The sequence below is a fragment of the Oncorhynchus kisutch genome, linkage group LG7 (genome assembly GCF_002021735.2).
Source record: "Oncorhynchus kisutch isolate 150728-3 linkage group LG7, Okis_V2, whole genome shotgun sequence".
NCBI classification, from domain to species: domain Eukaryota; kingdom Metazoa; phylum Chordata; class Actinopteri; order Salmoniformes; family Salmonidae; genus Oncorhynchus; species Oncorhynchus kisutch.
In genome coordinates, this window is record NC_034180.2 from 42,900,749 (window position 1) to 42,923,776 (window position 23,028).

Consider the following 23,028-nt stretch of genomic DNA (forward strand, 5'->3'; position numbering starts at 1 on the left):
GGTAACATGACAGAACAAGGTTGTTTGTTATCAAACCAAAAACTCACGGCCCACATGTGCGCCAACTGGCGGTAGACAGGTGTTTGAGCCCATGACTGTCATTTGTGCTCAGTTTTTCCTATAGGACAGCAAAGCCTAGTCAGACTGGCCTGCTTGCTAATACATGCGAAATGAGTCACTGCAATAATTAAACTAATTGTGACAGAAACCCCATCATTGTCTGCCAGGGGTGGAAAAAGTATTTGAGTAAAAGTAAAGACACCTTAATTCATAGAAAATTACAAGTCACCCAGTAAAATAATACTTGTCTAAAAGTCTTGGTTTTAAATATACTTATATTAATTCCTTATATTAAGCAAACCAGACAGCATAATGTTCTTGTTTAAAACATTTACAGCTAGCCAGGAGCACACAACATTCAGACATAATTTACAAACAAAGCATGTGTTTAGTGAGTCCTCCAGATCAGAGGCAGTAGGGACGACCAGGGATGTTCTCTGTTTAGTGAGTCCTCCAGATCAGAGTCAGTCGGGACGACCAGGGATGTTCTCTGTTTAGTGAGTCCACCAGATCAGAGGCAGTTAGGGACGACCAGGGATGTTCTCTGTTTAGTGAGTCCTCCAGATCAGAGGCAGTAGGGACGACCAGGGATGTTCTCTGTTTAGTGAGTCCACCAGATCAGAGGCAGTAGGGACGACCAGGGATGTTCTCTGTTTAGTGAGTCCACCAGATCAGAGGCAGTAGGGACGACCAGGGATGTTCTCTGTTTAGTGAGTCCTCCAGATCAGAGGCAGTAGGGACGACCAGGGATGTTCTCTGTTTAGTGAGTCCACCAGATCAGAGGCAGTAGGGACGACCAGGGATGTTCTCTGTTTAGTGAGTCCTCCAGATCAGAGGCAGTAGGGACGACCAGGGATGTTCTCTGTTTAGTGAGTCCACCAGATCAGAGGCAGTAGGGACGACCAGGGATGTTCTCTGTTTAGTGAGTCCACCAGATCAGAGGCAGTAGGGACGACCAGGGATGTTCTCTGTTTAGTGAGTCCTCCAGATCAGAGGCAGTAGGGACGACCAGGGATGTTCTCTGTTTAGTGAGTCCACCAGATCAGAGGCAGTAGGGACGACCAGGGATGTTCTCTGTTTAGTGAGTCCTCCAGATCAGAGGCAGTAGGGACGACCAGGGATGTTCTCTGTTTAGTGAGTCCACCAGATTAGAGGCAGTAGGGACGACCAGGGATGTTCTCTGTTTAGTGAGTCCACCAGATCAGAGGCAGTAGGGACGACCAGGGATGTTCTCTGTTTAGTGAGTCCACCAGATCAGAGGCAGTAGGGACGACCAGGGATGTTCTCTTGATAAGTGCTTGAATTGGAGCATTTTCCTGTCCTGCTAAGCATTCAAAATGTTACGAGTACTTTTGGGTGTCAGGGAAAACGTATGGAGTAAAAAGTACATTATTTTCTTTAGGAATGTAGTGAAGTAAATGTAAAAGTTGTAAAAAAATATGAATAGCAAAGTACAGTACAGATACCCCCAAATAACTACTTTCAAGCATCTTTACTTAAGTACTTTACACCACTGTCTGCACACCCCAGCTCGCCATCAGGGCTAAATAACATTTATTAACTGATGGAGATGAGCAGAAAGAACAGATGAAGAGAAGAAGCTAGTAGCCTAATGGCTGGTTAGGGGATGCGGCTATCTACACGATTAACTTGGATGACTTATTTTGCGAAACTGAGAATATCACACACAAAGACCTAACATAATTTCTGGACTATTAAGCGCACCCACTGAATTATTAAAAAATATGTATTTTGTACATAAATAAGCCGCACATGTCTATAACCCGCAGGTGCCTACCGGTACATTGAAACAAATTAACTTTACACAGCCTTTAAACGAAAAATAAATAAATAAATAAATAACCTTTTTTCGTTAAAGCCTAACAAAAATAAATAGGCTTTAACGAAACACGGCTTGTAACAAAAATTAAACAGTAGCCTACCAAGAAAGTCATTGGTCACCATCTTCCTCCTCCTGTGCACTGAAACCACTGAAGTCATCTCCTTCGGTGTCGGAGTTGAATAGCCTCAGAATTGCTTCATCCGATGTTGGATCCTTTTCATTGTCGCTCTCGTCACTTTCATCCGGAGGCAAATACCCCGCTGAGCTCATGCTGCCCCTTCAACACGCAGCAGTCCAGCCTTTCGAAACCCGTTGATGATAGTGGATTTTTTTGACAATGCTCCACGCTGTCAGGACCCACTGGCAGACTTGACCATAAGTTGCTCTTCACATGCAGCCCGTTTTAGTGAAAGATTTCTCCCCACTTGTCATCCAAGCCTCCCACTGAACAAGGAGCGCCACCTTAAATGCACGATTTACACTGATGTCGAGTGGCTGCAAATACTTTGGGCCATCTGCTTTTCTTCCCTCAAAGCTTTTGTTGTCTTTTTGCACTGAGTCAGTTCCTCCCGCTGCTGTTTCCAACGTCTTATCATCGACTCATTAAGGCCAAGCTCCCGTGCAGCAGCTCTCTTTCCTTTTCCAACAGCCAGATCAATCGCCTTCAACTTGAAAGCTGCATCATATGCATTTTTCCGTGTCTTTGCCATGATGAGGGGGACAAATGACTACCGTAATCAGAATGATGGGAAGTTTGAGCGCGCTCGATTTAGATCACATTATGTGACGGTGCTCAGTTTTTTGCCGGCATGAATCTTGTGAAAGCGGGAAAAATCCATAAATTAGCCGCGTCATTGTATAAACCGCGAGGTTCAAAGCGTGGGAATAAAGTAGCGGCTTATAGTCCGGAAATTAGGGTATTTGCATCCCTGTAAATAGAAATCGCACTGCTTCAGTAGAGCACATGCATTCAAATGGGTGATTATGCCTGACAAACACCCTGCCATGGGTGTCTGATCACAATACTACTCTGAATAACAAGCAGAGGTCAGCGGTGAGCGGTCAGGTCAGTGGAGTGGGCCTTTAAGGCTTGGCCACAAAATATGACAGCAACCATATTACCTCGGCTAAGGGATGTATCCATGCCGCGTTGCGTCATGCCTACGAACAGACCTTAGCCGTGGTATATTGGCCATATACCACATAGAATATGAAATTACATGTTGAGAGTTTGAGCCCAAGTCTGACTGAATAAGTCAACACTGGATTCCAACACTTGTTCAAATAAAGCCTTTCGTCACTATGCAAACTCTAATGGCAGCAGGAAGGATATAAGCGAGGCAGCTGTAGGCCCACCCTGCCTCAGCAAGGGTATCAACAATAGACAGTGTACTGTAGGCCTATTGACCATTCATTAGACAGGCCCTATCTGACATGATCATTTTCCACTCATGAATCACAATACACCAGATCAGGCAACACAGAAGCTGCTCCAGTTTCAACTGTTCTGCCTGCGGCTACGGAACCCTGGCCTGTTCACCGGACATGCTACCTTGTCCCAGATGCCCCTGCTGTCTCGACCTCTGAATGTTCGGCTATGAAAAGCCAACTGACATTTACTCCCGAGGTGCTGACCTGTTGCTCCCTCTACAACCACTGTGATTATTATTTCACCCTGCTGGTCATCTATGAACATCTTGAAGAACAGTCTGGCCTTAATGGCCATGTACTCTTATAATCTCCATCCAGCACAGCCAGAAGATGACTGGCTACCTGTCAGAGCCTGGTTTCTCTAAGTTTATTCCTAGGTTCATGTCTTTCTAGGGAGTTTTTCTTAGCCACTGTGCTTCTACATCTACATTGCTTGCTGTCTGGGGTTTTAGGCTGGGTTTCTGTACAGCACTTTGTGACATCTGATGATGTAAAAAGGGTTTTTATACATTTGATTGATTAACAGAGAGGGCTATCCCCCGGTTTGTAACTATTGCTACAGGAGAGAAAACACCTTATCGGCCATTAACTTTAAGACACAGGAGCAGAGACAAAACATTGCAAGTTCAATGTTCCACTCGTCACAATGGAGAGAGGTCAGTTAGACAGGCAACAACGTCCCACCCTCCACATGCTGGGAGCAGGAAAAAGGACAGGGGTGTGGAGGGATACCGATTGGGTTAGGCGTCGCCTGAGAGAGAGAACTCCAGTGGAAGCGCTGTCTGCTCCTGGAGCTCATGGGGAGTGGGACTCTCCACAGACACAGATCCACTCATACTGCAGTCATTGTGAACTGGGGCCATAGGAGGCATCTGGGGCCCTATGGCAATGAAAGCCTATGGGAGTGGGAGAGGTGCCTCTGTCCTAAATAAACCAAAGAAACTGGGCACAACACTGAGCTGTGTATACTGCAGACAGTCATGTGAACTGGGGCCATAGGAAGGCATCTGGTGCCATGAGTCAGTAGAGGCTCTATAGGAGTGAGTGAGGGCCTCTCTTTAGCATTCATCTCTCCATCCCAGGATGAGTCTCAGCAGCAGGTCCCACAACATGAACCCAGCTCCACCGTTTAAGTGTCTGGAGTGTGATGGGGAGCAGCCAACTCAGTCTTTCTCCAAGTGTGAACCCCCCCACCTCTCACCCCATTGTCTCCCAGATGGAAAGAAAGAGACAAAAAGAAAAGGCAGAGAAAGAGAGAAATGATAGCGCATCCCTTGTTTAACCCCATAAAAGCCAGTAGAGGATCTTTATGGCCGACAGATGCTAAAGCAAACGTGTGCTTCTTTCGCCTTCCCCTTTTTTGTTATGTCCCTCACTCCCTAGCTTCTCCAAAAGTAAAAGGGGGTTCCGTGGTCGCCTGGTATCGGCCCGTGTGACCTTCCCCCACGTTGTCGGGGCAATGGAAGGGCTGAGAAACAGAGATGAAGTCAGCTGGAGAGTTATGCCCCAACACAGGCAGAATGAGGAGAGGAGCAGCAGGCAGACTGGGAGAGAGAGGAATGGGCCATCGAGTGACACAAGCGCTCCCAAATAGACCTGCTCAACCAATCTTCCTGACCCAAATCATTATGCACTCAGCAGGCGATACAGACAGACTGACTGTCGACAACAGTCATGTGACACTCTCCAAATCACTGGACTCCCACTCTCAACAACTGAAACTGAGTCCCATGGGTGGGCGCGTGCACACACACACACACACACACAAACCTGGAGTCTCCTTTGCCCAGGTTTCCTCCGCCTGGATGCAGGATGGTCTGGTTGCCTTCCATATCCACAATACATTTTGTGTTCAGGTCCTTTTCTGTGAGGGAGAGAAGGGAAAAGGTTCAGAGTACTATACAAACATTCAGAGCAACCTCCAGTTGCACGGTAGGTACTTCATCATGCGGGCACATCATCACGTGACTAGAAAGGAGAAAAACCGTACACTATTTACTGATTACATTGTGGACCTGAATGGCTCAGTTGGTAGAGGATGGCAGATGCTATGGCAGTATTGTGGGTTCGATTCCCAGGGCCACTCGTGCAAAAAATGTATGCACACATGACTAAGTCGCTTCGGATAAAAGCGTCTGCTAAATGGCATTTGAATTCAAATCTCACACAGCATCCCCTATTACTTAAAACAAAACTTTCCATTAGGTCTGTCCCCAACTTTAAAAAAAATATTGGTTGACCGAAAGTCTGTTCTTTCGACCAATTTATTGGTCTATTTTTAAACGTGTATTTTTACATATAGACACACCCTAAGTGTTTTAATAAAATGCACTGAGCTTGTCTGATGCTTAAAGCTTACTGTTTAATGAAATAAAAACATGCCTCAAGAGTGCAGCAACGCTCCCCATCCAACCTGACAGAGCTTGAGAGGATCTGCAGATAAAAATGGAAGAAACTCCCCAAAGACAGGTGTGCCAAGCTTGTAGCGTCATACCCAAGAAGACTTGTGACTAATTGCTGCCAAAGATCTGAGTAAAGGGTCTGAACACTTACAGTACCAGTCAAAAGTTTGGACACACCTACTCATTCATGGGTTTCTTTATTTTTACTATTTCCTACATTGTAGAATAATAGTGAAGACATCAAAACCATGAAATAACACATGGAATCATGTAGTAACCCCCCCCCCCCAAAAAAAGTGTTAAAATCTAAACCAGCTTTTTATTTAACTCGGAAAGTCTTAAGAACAAATCCTTGTTTACAATGACGGGCTACCCCGGCCAAACCCGGACGACGCTGGGCCAATTGCGCACTGCTCTGCAATGCTTTTCCAACAGTCTTGAAGGAGTTCCCACATATGCTGAGCACTTGTTGGTTGCTTATCCTTTCCTCTGCGGTCTAACTCATCCCAAACCATCTCAATTGGGTTGAGTGATTGTGGAGGCTAGGTCAATCTGATGCAGCACACCATCACTCTCCTCCTTGGTCAAATAGCCATTACACAGCCTGGAGGTGTGTTTTGGGTCATTGTCCTGTTGAAAAACAAATGATAGCCCCACTAAGCAGGTCGGCAGGTAGCCTAGTGGTTAGAGCATTGGACCAGTAACCGAAAGGTTAGATAGATCGAATCCCCGAGCTGACAAGGTAAAAATCTGTTGTTCTGCCCCTGAACAAGAAAGTTAACCCACTGTTCCTAGGCCGTCAATGAAAATAAGAATTAGTTCTTAATTGACTTGCCTAGTTAAATAAAAGGTTAAAAAAAAATGTAATTAAGCACAGACCAGATGGGATGTCGTATCGCTGTAAAATGCTGTGGTAGCCATGATGGTTAAGTGTGCCTTGAATTCTAAATAAATCACCAGCAAAGCACCATCACACCTCATCCTCCATGCTTCACGGTGGGAATCACACATACGGAGATCCTACTCTAAGTCTCACAAAGACACGGCCGTAGGAAACAAAAATCTCAAATTTGGACTCAGCAGAACAAAAGGACAGATTTCCAACAGGTGCGATACATGGCCCCGTCCATTGCTCATGTTTCTTGGCACAAGCAAGTCTCTTCTTATTGGTGTCCTTTAGTAGTGGTTTCTTTGCAGCAATTTGACCATGATGGCCTGCTGGAAGGCCTGATCATTGTCATGCTGGAAGACCCAGCCACGACCCATCTTCAATGCGCTTACTGAGGGGAGGCGGTTGTCGGCCAAGATCTCGCGATACATGGCCCCATCCATCCTCCCCTCAATAAGGTGCAGTCGTACTGTCCCCTTTGCAGAAAAGCATCCCCAAAGAATGATGTTTCCACCTCCATGCGTTATCAGACGAAACATGACATGCGTAAGAGCATGTTGTGTCTCAACCGATTGTGGGCACAGCACAAAAAACCTTAGATGATGTAAAATAAGGTCTAAGCTATAACATAGTCAAATATGAATCAAATCTGAGTTCACACATTTTTAGATAATGGGTGTTAAAAGTAAAATTGTACTATTTTCATGATTTTTTTTTTTTTACCATGTTTTCATGGTATGGTATGCAAAATGGGTCAACATTGAGCACCTTTATCTCAAATGTTGTCATTCGGGTCCAAAAAGACCCTTTCTGAGCACTTCTACAACAGGCAAATATGCATGGAAGGTTTCATTCAAATCAAAAAGTGATTGAATTAAAATGGATTTACCCATATATTATTATTAGTATTCTAATATGAATTACATGACCCACTGCTGCTCCCGAGTGGCGCAGCGGTCTAATGCACCGCATCTCAGTGCTAGAGGCGTCACTACAGGACCTGGTTAGATTCCAGGCTGTATCACAACGGGCCATGATTGGGAGTCCCATAGGGAGAAACTCCCCAAATACCCAAGAAGACTCAACGCTGTAATCGCTGTCAAAGGTGCTTCAACAAAGTAGTGGGTGAAGCGTCTGAATAATTATGTAAAAGTGATTTAACCAAGTTTATAAAATTAGCAAAAGTTTCTAAAAAAAACTATTTTTGCTTTGTCATTATTGTGTGTAAATTGACTAGGAGAAAAAACTATTTAATCAATTTTAGAATAAGGCTGCAACGTAACAAAATGTGGAAAAAGTCAAGGGGTCTGAATACCTTCTGAATGCACTGTATATGCTATGTATAAGAGGCTATTTAGTCTTGGCAGAAACCTTTGTTAAGTGATTGGTGGCCGGTGCTGGGTAGCCTAGGCCCTGGCTTGTTGCCTTTTCTCTTGAGAGTTGAGCTGTAACTCAATCAATAACAGTAGAACAAAGTGTCTGAAACCATTAGTCCTCCTCACACAAATACCTCATGTGATGTGGGACATTGACTCAACCACACTTTGACCCTGGCCCTCTGATGCCAAACCATGACTCACCACTTGGCCTTGGAGACAACAGCTATCACATGCACCACTCAGGCTCAGCCAAATGGCTCAGTACTACTTACTTGATTGGAAGATGGTGCTGACTGTCGCAAAAACCAAGTTTGCGAGTTCAATTGCCACAAGGGTCACATGGGCTACTAATGGACACTGTAGGCCTATATGACACAATGATTTTGGCTAAGGCCTTGTCAGTTAGTGTAGCGGTGCATTTAGAGGCCAAATAATAGCAGCATTGGTTATTGGGCTATTATTGGCCTAAATATGGGCCAATCCCTTTCCACATTCAGCTTTCTCATTTAAAAGATCCCATGGCACTTATCGTAAGAGTAGGGGTGTTAACCCCAGTGTCCTGTCTAAATTCCCAAGCTGTCCCTCATACCATCACCTAATCATCCCCAGCATACAATTGGCTCATTCATCCTCCTCCTCCTCTCCCCTGTAACTATTCCCCAGGTCGTTGCTGTAAATGAGAACGTGTTCTCAGTCAACTTACCTGGTCAAATAACTGTAAAATTCATTTTAAAAATTAGCACACTTTTGCCATATTATGATGTAGCCTAGATTTAATCTGTACTTGACTATGTAGAAAATGATTCCTCACTGTATTCTTAGTCACATGGTAGTAATATTTCAAAAACTAAATTATTTTCAAAACCCTTTGTTTCCTCTTGGCCTCTGGGGTCTAATATTGACAATTCATAAATGTTTTACCATAGACAGGAACACACATTCCATGTCAACCACAATAGGGCTGTCCGACTAAAAAAAATACTGGTTCTTTCGACCAATCGACTGCTCAAAAGTGTATTTTTCCATTTATGGACACCCTAAGTGTAATAAATGATAAATAAAATGAACTATATGCATAGAGCTTGTCTAATGCTTAAAACATACAGTCTGATGCCTCAAGAGGGTGCCAGAGAAAAAACCATAACCTGACCCAACTATTCTTCTCCCGCTGGCTTTCGTAGATTCTGACATTACTCTCCTGAAGTTGCCGGTAATAGGCTACACACGGAGTCAACAACCTGTCTCATGTGGAATGCCAATTTATCTCCCCATTTCTACCTTTCATAGGCACATTTTCATTTAATTTATAATAACGTCTTCATATCACAAAAGCATTGTCATGTGGTTAATAAAAATTATATCAAAATTTTAATGAAAATGATAAACCTAAAAAGTAAAATTCCATTATCAACTAGGTAAAAATAGCCAACAAATAAAAACATTGCAGCCTACAGGTAGAAAATGTTCTGATAAAAATAAATATCCTATAAATCACACTGGCTGCACATGGCCTGTCTGCAACTAACTTGAAACATTTGATCAACTATTAACTTGCTCAGGCCTAAAGCTGGTGCTAGTGAACTTCCAACATTGTATCAAATATTCTTGGCCCTCAGAGTTTCCTGCACCAATGAACGCGGGACAGATGTAGGCTAATTGCGCAAAGGATAAGAAGCAGTGCTTGACTTCGGCAAGAGCTAACCCGGAGCGGAGTACAGGCAACCCAAAATGTTCTACTGCTTGAGCTCCTGTTCCTCTTATAGAATATTAGCTCAAAAGTATTGTGGAGGTCATGCACCTAACTATAAACAGTACCAGCACCCAAAATGAGTACCGAAACACATCAGTCCAAGTCAAGCACGGATAAGAATCATATTTTATGACGTTTCCACTGGATCAGAGCATGACATTTTCCCTTTTATGCCGAGTGGTTATCGAAAGGGAGAGAGCTGGAAAGATTTTTCAAATACATTGAGGAACTATTGTGATTCTCAAATCGATGTAAAAACATACTTTGCTTGCTTGCAGTTTGATTTGAAGAAAACATTACTTCAAGAAGCTCCACAGGTCATTAGTGGTGTTACGTTAAGACAATCAGAAATACTATCAGATGCCCAAATGGGCACATTTATATGCCTACATTTGCGCACAAGCAATGTAGCCTATAGGCCTACTTCTATGCCTGCATGTCGTTAATAAACATTGACAGGAGCGCTCCAAACAAAAGACTAAATTGACAGAACTTGAAAATCGATTTAAATTAATCAAAACGTGTTTCTCACTAGTGTAGCATAGGCTGTGCACTCTGCAAACAATGATTCCACTCTGACAATGAGAACAGGAAGGTTGGAATAATATTGAATTCATTGACAGTAACCAACGCAAAACATTGTAGATTAGAAATTATCGGAAGTTAATTAACAGTGAATGTACAGTACTAAGGGTAATATACAGTCGTAGTCGAAAGTTTGGACAGAGGATTAGATTCTGATTCGATAATCCTCACAGCTGTCATCCAATCACAATATTTATGTAAATTGACATATGATATATATTTGAGGAAAGAAGCACCTTACTCGTTTGCTGGAACAAGGCAGTTAACCCACCGTTCCTAGGCCGTCATTGAAAATAATAATGTGTTCTTAACTGACTTGCCTAGTTAAATAAAAGGTATAACAATTTATTTATTTTTTAAATACCGATTTCCGATTGTTATGAAAACTTGAAATCGGCCCTAATTAACTGGCCATTCCGATTAATCGGTCGACCTCTACTACAGAGCTGACTAAAATGATCAACTCATAATCAGGCTTTGATGATTTGAATCAGGTGTGTTCAGTTCAACTTAAGTCACGTGACTCGAGTCCACACCTCTGGCGATTAGTACTAGCGGCTAACCTCGATTTAAGCCCAAGTTGCTAAAACAAATTAGCAGTTTGCAAATGTAAGAAACAAACTATTAGTGTAATTATAGAACGCTAGTAGATTTATATTAAGTAGCTAAATGAAAACAGCATTTTTGTCAACAAAATTGTTGCATTGACCATGCAGACTGAACGCAAGTGTCTCATGGTCGAGGAACAACAAATTTGCTCCTTGACTGGTAGGGGATAGGTCTGTGTGGAAAGTGGCATATATAGATAGAGAGAGATGACTTAAGTAGCGGAGTAGACTATAAAATTGACATTACACACGGCGTGTCACATTTAACAAACTAAATATTCAAATGCTGTTATAGAAGGTAAAGTAAAAACCCAAACGAGTTCGTGCATCAATAATGATATAATAAAATAAGCTATACCACCCAGCCCTATTTCAAATGGTGTTAAAAGGCAACGTTAAGGCCACACAGAGTTCACTGGTAGTACGGAATCAGTGTGTGTACATACACCTGCTAATCATGTTATAACCAGTTATGACTGCTCGATGACTTTCAGGAATAGCATTGAGATCTTCCTTTTTCTCAAAGGAAATAGAAGAAAAATATCTGAGGTAAAATGCAATGGTGAGTATCTCATCTTAGTTTACAATTGGCTCATTCATCCCCCTCCTCTCCCCTGTAACTATTCCCCAGGTCGTTGCTGCAAATGAGAACGTGTTCTCAGTCAACTTACCTGGTAAAATAACGGATAAATGTAAATACATTTTAAAAAAATATTTCACCAGATTCTCTCCAGTACCAGCAAATGTTCCACTGGCACTTTTGCTTTCTTCCATGCGGTAAGTGAAACAGCACTGGGCTTGGTTGGTGGTACAATGGGCATGACATCAGTGTGGAAATGGAAAAGCTGTGTCTATGCTGTGACTGGGATGGAGCCGAAGAGGCTGTTCTTCGAAGGCCTAGCCTCTCAATAACTCCTCTACCACCATGGGAACATGGTCAGTTATGCAAAGCTAGCAAATAGTCCTTTCAAACTGACTCCCTTCCTGCCTTTGTCCAGCACAGCCAGAGACCAGCTAGCTCCGACTGACACACACACAGGGCAAGGTTGAAAGAGAAATATGATGCCTTGCCAAAACACAGGGGACACATTGAGATGTCAATGACGTATAAACCAAATATAAGGTTCCATCAACAGTGTGAAAGACAAAATTATGTTGTGTTCTGAGTTATGTGGTTATTAACAATCTATTACAGTTTATCTTCAAAAAAGAGGCTTCAGTCTATGATCTGTTTTGGTGGGAATCCAATTCATTCGTAGACGGTGGGCTACTATCAAAATGGACAAGGATACGAGTAGTGGGGGATATAACTGTCTGAAAGGATACATACTGATACTGCCCTGGGCTTGTTTCATTGCATGCTAAACTGCTTTGGTTGGAGGCTACGAGAGCGAGTTCCCCCGTCTTGTGACCGATTTCTACACTCTGTGAAAAGGCACACGTGACATGGTCCGCTACATTGTAGCTAGACTCAGTATTTCCGCCTCAATAGACTCCTGTTCTTCCAGATATGTTCTCCCACGGCTAAATTCGACTAGGCACACGGCTAAAATGTCATTTATTTCCCCTGAGCAGCATTCTTAGCCCGAATTATAATTGAAATAATCATTTGGGTGCGCGCGCACAGATTCATTATCTGGAGGCATGTCACCGTGCATTTATTATAGCGGCTTATGTTATGAAAGGGTGACTACACATGTTCAGGCAGATAACATGAACTTTTTGAATAGGCAGCTAGTTTGTGTATTATGGGCCAGGGTGTCCAAAACCATTTAGTACCGTGGATTTTAGGCCCGTCTCACAACAACTGAGCTGAGTATTAAGTCATCAATTTAGCGATATGCTAGTAAATGCTACTCACCTCTCCTGTTCATAGGACGAACACGTACTGCGACCTTCACATTCGATTCGTTGAGACTGGTCTCCCCCATTGTGTCCACTGTCAGACGGACAGACAATGCGACTGTCTCGGCGATAAGTTACAGGACCTCTCCAAAAGATAATAATGATCCCCAATGGACTCTAGTCGAATAATCATCCAGAATCCTTGATATGTGGTGCCAACTGCCTGGTCAGCCAGCTAAGTTAGTTACAAAGGTTCGTCCTCATACATAGCATTTTCCATCATCACACAATGGCTTGCTACTAGGAGGGGAATTCTCTCTCCTTCAGCAAATCTTCAATAAACAGCTATTCTCCAGATCATGCATGTCCCGAGGGGTTTAATCTGTAAAATAAAATCCAGAAAATACGTCAATAAATGCTGAAAACAAGCAATACCTCTGATGAGCTTCACACAAGACAAGAGTCCACACATGTTAGCTGGTGCCGCTAACTAAGTCACTAATGCCGGTTGCTTTTGCGATGTAGACACACATTTGGCATTCACCTGTTAGCGTTTAAAACTCAGCTAAACAATTTCAAATAATAGTTAATCGGCTAACGCGTAAGATTGCATATTCATGGATACCTTGGCTATGAGCTAACCAAGCGAAATTATCGTTCGTTTTGATACAGGGTTAAACTAGTGTGACATCATGCCCTCGGACAAAACTATAGTATGTCTTCAAACAGAATGACAGCAAATATTGATTAAAGGACACACCCAACAAGCATACCTAATAACTGAATAGTTTATACCGTGACAGTTTCCATATGCAAACAACGAAATATATTTGCTTCGCGAACGAACCCCTTGGCTGACAAAAATGTGCTAGTTAGCGAGCTACATAGCTAATAATGCAATGCTAACTGGCTAGCTAGCCAAACAGCTAACGGGCTGGGTCGAGGGACTCAACTTCGCGATTTAGGTACAAGAAAGTGCTAGGGCTCAATCTACCGGCTAACGACACTGTTCCATGTTTTAAAATACACTCTTCTTCCAAACGGAGAAGTGCTGTGTGGTTTGAGATTAATGTCTCCGTTCTCGTCGCCAATTTTTCCACCTGTTTGCCAAACAACTCTCTGTCTCAGCACCGTGTTCTATTCCGATGATTCTGTTCGCGAGCTCTCAACATAAGGACAACAAAAAGAAACCAGGGGATAACCTCGTGCCCGCCCCTTCCGGTGGGGAAGGTCGGTAGCAAATCTTGAGCAAAGTTTCACTGCATTAACATTGCAGAAAGAAACGTGATTTTTGTCTTCGAAAACAGTCATATCATGATTAGCTATCTGTCACTTGAAAGAAATTAAATGTTTCTCTTACGTGAAATACATTATATTTAAAAGTGCAACGTTGAAGAACATTGAAGAAAGAAAGGCCTACAGACTCCCTGGCCATAATGGTAAGGTCAAACACATGTAAGGTTTTGTGTAGGTAGGCCACACAATCCTATTTAGGCTTACAATGGATTTGTTTACAATAGGCTAGGCCTACATGTTGCCCATTGTAGATCTTAGGTATAATGTTGTGTTTGACCACCACATTCCTCTTCTACCATACTGTTTAATTTGATGAATGTCAGTCAGTGCTAGCTGGCTGCAAAAAAAGCATTGTTGTCAACATTTCTCTGCGTCAATCATAAAACACAATTCCATGACCACAGGAGTGAATCATTTATTATAACTAGTGGGCACCCTACTTGTGACTGAGTCAACTGGCCTATAAAAGAAGGATCCTCCCTTACAACACACCTATAATTAATCAATGCAAACATATGTCAGAGTCCAAAAGATCATATTTTCAAGGGCCCTGTTCTGCAGGTCTTTGGTGCTTCCTTCCTGGTTCAATGTAAACCACATGGTGTGACTGCTGGCATCTTATGCAACTGGGTAGTTGACCTGCATGGGTCAGTGATAAAGAGATCTATGCAAACTAAAGAAATAGTTTCAAAACAAGGAAGGGGGCATGGGACAACTGCTGCTTATGTTTATACAGCAGAAGGGATTTTTTTTTACAGTGATATGGCGACACTTGCTGGTGATAGCCGTATAGTGAAGTAAGCCCCAGGGTTGGGCTCAACTCAATTTTGAGTTGAGAATGCCTCATAAATTCCAATTATATTCTTGAATTTGAATTGAAGTAGTAAACATAACAGAATTGAAATTTGAATTAAATTAAATCTAATTGAATTTAATGAAATTCAATTCAATTCAAATGCCTCTTCCATATTAGGTGTAGTGTATAGAAATATACATATTGTACATAAAACATGTCGTTATATAGGCCTACATGCATATAAAATATTGTTGTAACAATTGATTTTCAGGATAAACTCTTGAAATGAATGATCAAGGAAAACAAATGGGCCATTCTAAGCACTACGGTTTGAATTGAGCTCAACCCTGGTATGCACCCCTTTACACATTTTAAAGGAATAGATTGGTGTGGAAACTCTGTCAATTCACTCCATAGGGGGGAGTTAACAAGTGCACATGTAAGGTTGAGAATCAGACTGGGTGAATCTCAATTGTATTTCTTTAATTTCTTGTGTTCTCTTTTCTCCAAATGCATTTGGTTCCACTAGTTAGTAGAAGATGCAGTGCATCTACACTGGACTGCACTAGAGGGAGCCATGCTACCAGACTCAGAACAGGGCTATTATTTTGCTCTCATCTTCAGAGAAAACTATTGCTGTCATTCATCTCATAGTTCAAATTAAATGTTTGTGTGAAAGTGCTAGACACTCCCATAACCAATTAGGGGATCCCCATAATCTTGCAAAGTTTAGAATTCTTGGATCATGATCTCCTACATGTTTAGAAAACTCCTCTTGCTCTTTCTTTCCCTTTCAGCGTGAACATATTTGAAGGAACATATTTGAAGGAACTTGTGGAAGCAATGATGGAAGCTTGTCTCTTCAGGTCTGCAAACAACATGGGTTGGGACAAGTAGCTCTACTTTCTTTAACATAAACTCAGAAAAAAAACACACGTCCCTTTTTCAGGATCCTGACTTCGTAAAAAACCAAATAACTTCACAGATCTTCATTGTAAAGGGTTTAAACACTGTTTCCCATGCTTGTTCAATGAACCATAAACAATTAATGAACATGCACCTGTGGAACGGTCGTTAAGACACTAACAGCTTACAGATGGTAGGCAATTAAGGTCACAGTTATGAAAAGTTAAGACACCAAAGAAGTCTTTCTACTGACTCTGAAAAACACCAAAAGAAAGATGCCCAGGGTCCCTGCTCATCTGCGTGAACGTGCCTTAGGCATGCTGCAAGGAGGCATGAGGACTGCGGATGTGGCCTGGGCAATAAATTGCAATATCCATACTGTGAGATGCCTAAGACAGAGCTACAGGGAGACAGGATGGACAGCTGATCGTCCTCACAGTGGCAGACCACGTGTAACAACACCTGCACAGGATCGGTACGTCTGAACTTCACACCTGCGGGACAGGTACCTGTTGGCAAAAACAGCTGCCCGAGTTACACCAGGAACACACAATCCCTCCATCAGTGCTCAGACTTCTTTCCACAATAGGCTGAGAGAGGCTGGACTGAGGGCTTGTAAGCCTGGCAGGTCCTCACCAGACATCACCGGCAACAATGTTGCCTATGGGCACAAACCCACCGTCGCTGGACCAGACAGGACTGGCAAAAAGTGCTCTTCACTGACGAGTCACGGTTTTGTCTCACCGGGGGTGATGGTCGGATTCATGCTTATCGTCGAAGGAGGTGGACGATGGAGGTGTCTCTATCCTCTCCTGCACTGCTTGTGACTCAAAATGTTTGAACTAAAGTGAACTTCTGCATAGAAAGTTGGTCTGTGAAACTCGAATAACATAGACCTAAAGTGGCTTTGTGTAGCTGCAGTGCTTCAAGGGTTCATCTCCCTCTTTCTTGCAAAATAACCCAAAAATCAGTTACCACAGTTACCTCAAGTCAAATCAAATGTTATTGTTCACATACACATATTTAGCAGATGTTATTGCTGGTGTAGCGAAATGCTTGTGTTCCTAGCTCCAACAGTGCAATAATATCTAACAATGCACACATCTATAACGTAAAATAATGGAATCTAGAAATATTAGAGTCATTGATTAGAGATCAGACGCATGAAATGTCTCTCGCATTTGTGTGTGTGTGTGTGTGTGTTTACAGATGTTGTGTGTACAGTCTCCGACAGTGTCTTTGAAGCTGGCTAATTTAATGTAAATGTTATGGCTGTTGTAGCACTCTGGATAGCCGATGGTATCCATGACCCCCTGGCAGAACCTTGGTTGGAGAGGCTGAGATGTGAGCAGCACTGAGGGGTTTTGAATCTAGTCTCCTTTCCACTTAGGCCATCTACCTCTCTTTCTCATTCTACCGCTCTCTCTGTTTACCTCTTCTCTGTTTCTCGATGCCTGTGTGTGTGCCCGTCGGTGTGCCCGTACGAGCGCCCGTCTGCGTCCGTGCACGCTTGTGGGATGATGGCAGCTGATATTGTGCGTAGGCGAAGGTCTCCTGGATTAAGATGACCAATGTGGTCTCTCCTTATCAGCTGCTTCATTAAGATACATGATTAGCGTAATTGTTCCGGCCACTAATCAGACTGAAGCACGGAAGGGGACGTGCGTGTGTGTAAGCTGGGCATAGAAAGGGGCGGTGTTGATTGATTTTAAGAATGACCCTTATCTTTCCTTTGGCGGTCCAGAGAGCAAGGACAGTCACATGGGTGCCAGACGGAGATTTCAATATCACTCAAAACTCAGCTACAAATCAGACTCAAATGTAACTATTTCTTCACCCATAGCATGATATCTCCCAGTGGGTAACGCGCAGGTGAAAGGTTTAATGTTGTGTGTTTTTCAGCACAGTACGGCTCCAGCAACTACGGCGGATGCGTAACCAGGCCAGTATAGCTTGGCTTGGTTCTTTCTTACGTGAATCTGTTTTTCTTTAGCTCTCTTTGTCCCCGCAGCATGACTCAATAGCAGTGAAGGCAGAACCACTTTCTCCCTTTTAATAACTATTCAACCTCAACTGATGCACCTTCAGATCAATAGAGAATTGCATAGCGAGTTGGCCTTGAAGACCAGGTTTGTAATTGGTGGTAAGTAACCGGGTCAACGGTTTGATTAACCTCTGAGAAGTAAATACAAACCGCAGTCTATTTGTCGTTCTGAAATGGAAATGGAGAGGAGAGGGGAGAGGAGAGGGGAGAGGTTTTTAAGTCAGCATAATTTCAAGGAGGATTTCACAATCTCATTCGGGCAGTGTAATGCTACTTTGCTACTTTGTTCCACTGCAATTACAGAAGGGTGTGTGTCTGCAAGTGAGCTAGCTTATGTATGTATGCGTGCCAGCGAGAAAGTGTGTGTGTGTGTGTGTCAGAGTAAGTCACGCAGGCCCAACATGCTGTGTCCAAATAGAAGATTAGTGTTTTGGAGGCAGAAGCCTGGAGAGTCTGGAGGTGAATGTTCATCTTCTCACAGTGAAGGAAGATTCAAAAAGTGTGTGTGTGTGTGTGTGTGTGTGTTTGTGTTTATTGTATGCTGTAGGTGATATAGTGAGCGTATAGATATGGTCTCAAAAGCACTCTATATTGTGTCAGGGTAACTCATATTCAGGGTAACTCATATTCAGGGTAACTCATATTGAGGGTAACTCATATTCAGGGTAACTCGTATTGAACAACAGCACACAGATGCCGTCCTTATGTGGAAGAGATACAGTTCCTAATCCTCTATATGTAAAGTTTGGATGGCAACCACTCAGTTTGGATGGCAACCACTCAGTTTGGATGGCAACCACTCAGTTTGGATGGCAACCACTCAGTTTGGATGGCAACCACTCTTCCCCTTTTCTCCATCATCTCCTATTTCCATCCCTTTATCTTCAGGCCATATCCCTCCATCCAACCCAATCACCATGTCCCTCCATCCAACCTAATCACCATGTCCCTCCATCCAACCTAATCACCATATCCTTCCATCCAACCTAATCATCATATCCCTCCATCCAACCTAATCACCATATCCCTCCATCCAACCTAATCATCATATCCCTCCATCCAACCGAATCATCATATCCCTCCATCCAACCGAATCACCATATCTCTCCATCCAACCCAATCACCATGTCCCTCCATCCAACCTAATCACCATATCCTTCCATCCAACCTAATCACCATATCCCTCCATCCAACCTAATCATCATATCCCTCCATCCAACCTAATCATCATATCCCTCCATCCAACCTAATCATCATATCCCTCCATCCAACCTAATCATCATATCCCTCCATCCAACCTAATCATCATATCCCTCCATCCAACCGAATCACCATATCCCTCCATCCAACCGAATCACCATGTCCCTCCATCCAACCGAATCACCATGTCCCTCCATCCAACCTAATCACCATGTCCCTCCATCCAACCTAATCACCATGTCCCTCCATCCAACCTAATCACCATGTCCCTCCATCCAACCTAATCACCATGTCCCTCCATCCAACCTAATCACCATGTCCCTCCATCCAACCTAATCACCATGTCCCTCCATCCAACCTAATCACCATGTCCCTCCATCCAACCTAATCACCATGTCCCTCCATCCAACCTAATCACCATGTCCCTCCATCCAACCTAATCACCATGTCCCTCCATCCAACCTAATCACCATGTCCCTCCATCCAACCTAATCACCATGTCCCTCCATCCAACCTAATCACCATGTCCCTCCATCCAACCTAATCACCATGTCCCTCCATCCAACCTAATCACCATGTCCCTCCATCCAACCTAATCACCATGTCCCTCCATCCAACCTAATCACCATGTCCCTCCATCCAACCTAATCACCATGTCCCTCCATCCAACCTAATCACCATATCCCTCCATCCAACCTAATCACCATATCCCTCCATCCAACCTAATCACCATATCCCTCCATCCAACCTAATCACCATATCCCTCCATCCAACCTAATCACCATATCCCTCCATCCAACCTAATCACCATATCCAACCTAATCACCATATCCCTCCATCCAACCTAATCACCATGTCCCTCCATCCAACCTAATCACCATATCCCTCCATCCAACCTAATCACCATGTCCCTCCATCCAACCTAATCACCATGTCCCTCCATCCAACCTAATCACCATATCCCTCCATCCAACCTAATCACCATATCCCTCCATCCAACCTAATCACCATGTCCCTCCATCCAACCTAATCACCATGACCATTCCACTCATTGCCCAACTTCTGATTGCAACTCCATTTCATTTCAATATGAAAGAAGAAAAAAAAACAGTGCAATTTTTTCAGTTACCTCAGTGGCTAATATCCTAAATGTTTGGTGATGGCTGAGACTGAGAGTGGTTTGACGCAGACAATAGTCTTTTATGGTCGTTGGTTGCAGCCAGCAATGACCGTATAGACTCCCATTATTGAGGGTTCAATTAAGACAAATGAATTGAGAGGGTTTATTGGTAGGGGGGTAATTACTTAAGCAAGGGAATTGAATCTGTTGTCTAACCGCTGCCTGCAATGCGGTCACACAGAACTGCATTGTGGGTAAATTGTTCCCTGAGGTGTCCCCTGTGGGTTTAGAGACAGAAGAAATGGAAAAAAACAGACCCATACTGACTGATATCTTTCTTCTCTGCTGTAAGTGATTTATTTTCATATTTTCAAGTGGAGAAAATCTCCTTGAAAAAGATCAGTTTTTTTGTGTTTGTGAGTGTTACATTGGTTTGATCCTGGCCATGGATGGTTTGCTCTCTCACTCTACAGTAACTGTGTTGTCCTCTATGCTCCCCTTATCCTCTCCTCCATTCACCCTCTTCAAACCTCTCTACTCTGCTCACTGTCTCTTCCTCACTTCAGTGTCATTGTGTCATTCAAAACAGTGCTTTTGCCCAATAAAGAATACTAAATCCAATACTGCACTATAATCTTTAATAGCACAACAGTGACTGGAGAATTTTCAAAGTGAGTGACGCTCATTAGCCAACAAATCGTGCATTGAGTGAAAACAAATAAATAAAATCTTACTAATGATCAAACTAATTAGGCATTTATCTGCATGTTGTCCTGGGAGACCCTTGAGTGTAATGGAAGAATGAAGTTATGTTGTACTGTAGGTAATGTACGCCATGTCAGACTGAGAAGTATTAACGTGAGAGCTTGTATAATACGGTGATGATTGTCTATATGCAGAGACACTTGACAAAGAACGAGTGTGTGCGTGCGTGCAGGTCTTTATTTCTGTATTATTCTTTTTGTCTTTCTGTCTTCCTACCCCCCCCCCCCCCCCCCCCCCCCATCTGTCTTGCCATCTCCCTCCATCACTATCTACATTTTTTTCATGCCTCCCTCCCCTCCTTTCAACCTTCCTTCCCCCCATCCATCCAGCCTCGCTGGAACGTAGTTACAATTAACGCTAAATGACTAGCTAGATAGATAGTTATAAAGTATGATTCATGGTATTGAGGTGTCATAGAAAAAAATTGTGCCCCTGTTGCAAATATTTTCAAATGAAACCAACCTTTTACTGGGTTGTCAAAAAAAAAAATCTTCCTGGGAGCATATGTGGCCACATTATTATAGGACGACTTGGGAGAATGATGATCTGCAACAGACAGCATATCACAGTATCAGAAGTAAAAAAATACAGCCAGACTAGCCTGCTACTGTGTCTTTCTAGACCCTATCAACTGATGAGAGTAGACCCACAACTGACCTAAATGGACTGAAACATTCAAATAATTTATTTGAATTCACATGACATTTTCACTGCAGCCTAGAGTAGAATTCTGTACTCACTTGAAAACAAATATGCAGTTAATCATTGTATTGTGTTGTTGTAGTCTAGGTAGGATCATTGTGTTGTAGTCTAGGTAGGATCATTGTGTTGTAGTCTAGGTAGGATCATTGTGTTGTAGGCTAGTCTGGGTAGGATCATTGTGTTGTAGTCTAGGTAGGATCATTGTTGTAGGCTAGGTAGGATCATTGTGTTGTAGGCTAGGTAGGATCATTGTGTTGTAGGCTAGGTAGGATCATTGTGTTGTAGGCTAGGTAGGATCATTGTGTTGTAGGCTAGGTAGGCTAGGTAGGATCATTGGTAAATGGTAAATCACCATTTACTATTGGTAAATAGCCCACCCTTTCTCACCTACCTCATCCCCATACTGTTTTTATTTATTTACTTTTCTGCTCTTTTGCACACCAATATCTCTACCTGTACATGACCATCTGATCATTCATCACTCCAGTGTTAATCTGCAAAATTGTAATTATTTGCCTACCTCCTCATGCCTTTTGCACACATTGTATATAGACTCCCCCTTTGGTTTCTACTGTGTTATTGACTTGTTAATTGTTTACTCCATGTGTAACTCTTTGTTGTCTGCTCACACTGCTATGCTTTATCTTGGCCAGGTCGCAGTTGCAAATGAGAACTTGTTCTCAACTAGCCTACCTGGTTAAATAAAGGTGAAATAAAAAAAAATAAAAAAAATTGTGTTGTAGGCTAGTCTAGGTAGGATCATTGTGTTGTAGGCTAGTCTAGGTAGGATCATTGTGTTGTAGGCTAGTCTAGGTAGGATCATTGTGTTGTAGGCTAGTCTAGGTAGGATCATTGTTGTAGTCTAGGTAGGATCATTGTTGTAGGCTAGGTAGGATCATTGTGTTGTAGGCTAGGTAGGATCATTGTGTTGTAGGCTAGTCTAGGTAGGATCATTGTGTTGTAGGCTAGTCTAGGTAGGATCATTGCGTTGTAGGCTAGTCTAGGTAGGATCATTGCGTTGTAGGCTAGTCTAGGTAGGATCATTGCGTTGTAGGCTAGTCTAGGTAGGATCATTGTGTTGTAGGCTAGTCTAGGTAGGATCATTGCGTTGTAGTCTAGGTAGGATCATTGTGTTGTAGGCTAGGTAGTTACAATTAACGCTAAATGACTAGCTAGATAGATAGTTATAAAGTATGATTCATGGTATTGAGGTGTCATAGAAAAATATTGTGCCCCTGTTGCAAATATTTTCAAATGAAACCAACCTTTTACTGGGTTGTCAAAAAAAAAAATCTTCCTGGGAGCATATGTGGCCACATTATTATAGGACGACTTGGGAGAATGATGATCTGCAACAGACAGCATATCACAGTATCAGAAGTAAAAAAAATACAGCCAGACTAGCCT

General features: G+C 42.8%; 1 protein-coding gene across 6 annotated transcripts in view; it reads right to left on the reverse strand.

Moving 5' to 3' along the window:
- The window catches only part of LOC109893800 (kinesin-like protein KIF13B), a 70,638-nt gene extending 56,631 nt beyond the window's left edge, over window positions 1–14,007 (reverse strand). For 2 of the 6 annotated variants that reach the window (XM_031829141.1, XM_031829142.1), the window contains exons 1-3: window positions 13,566–13,973; window positions 12,809–13,174; window positions 5,105–5,198 (exon numbers count right to left, since the gene is read on the reverse strand). In XM_031829141.1, coding sequence (XP_031685001.1) covers window positions 5,105–5,198; window positions 12,809–12,878 — 164 coding nt within the window. In that variant the 5' untranslated portion in view covers window positions 12,879–13,174; window positions 13,566–13,973. Of the gene's footprint in view, window positions 1–5,104; window positions 5,199–12,808; window positions 13,175–13,565 lie in introns of all 6 variants that reach the window. The other 4 variants (XM_031829140.1, XM_031829139.1, XM_031829138.1 and 1 more) reach the window with 4 other exon arrangements.
- Window positions 14,008–23,028: the final 9,021 nt, after the last annotated feature.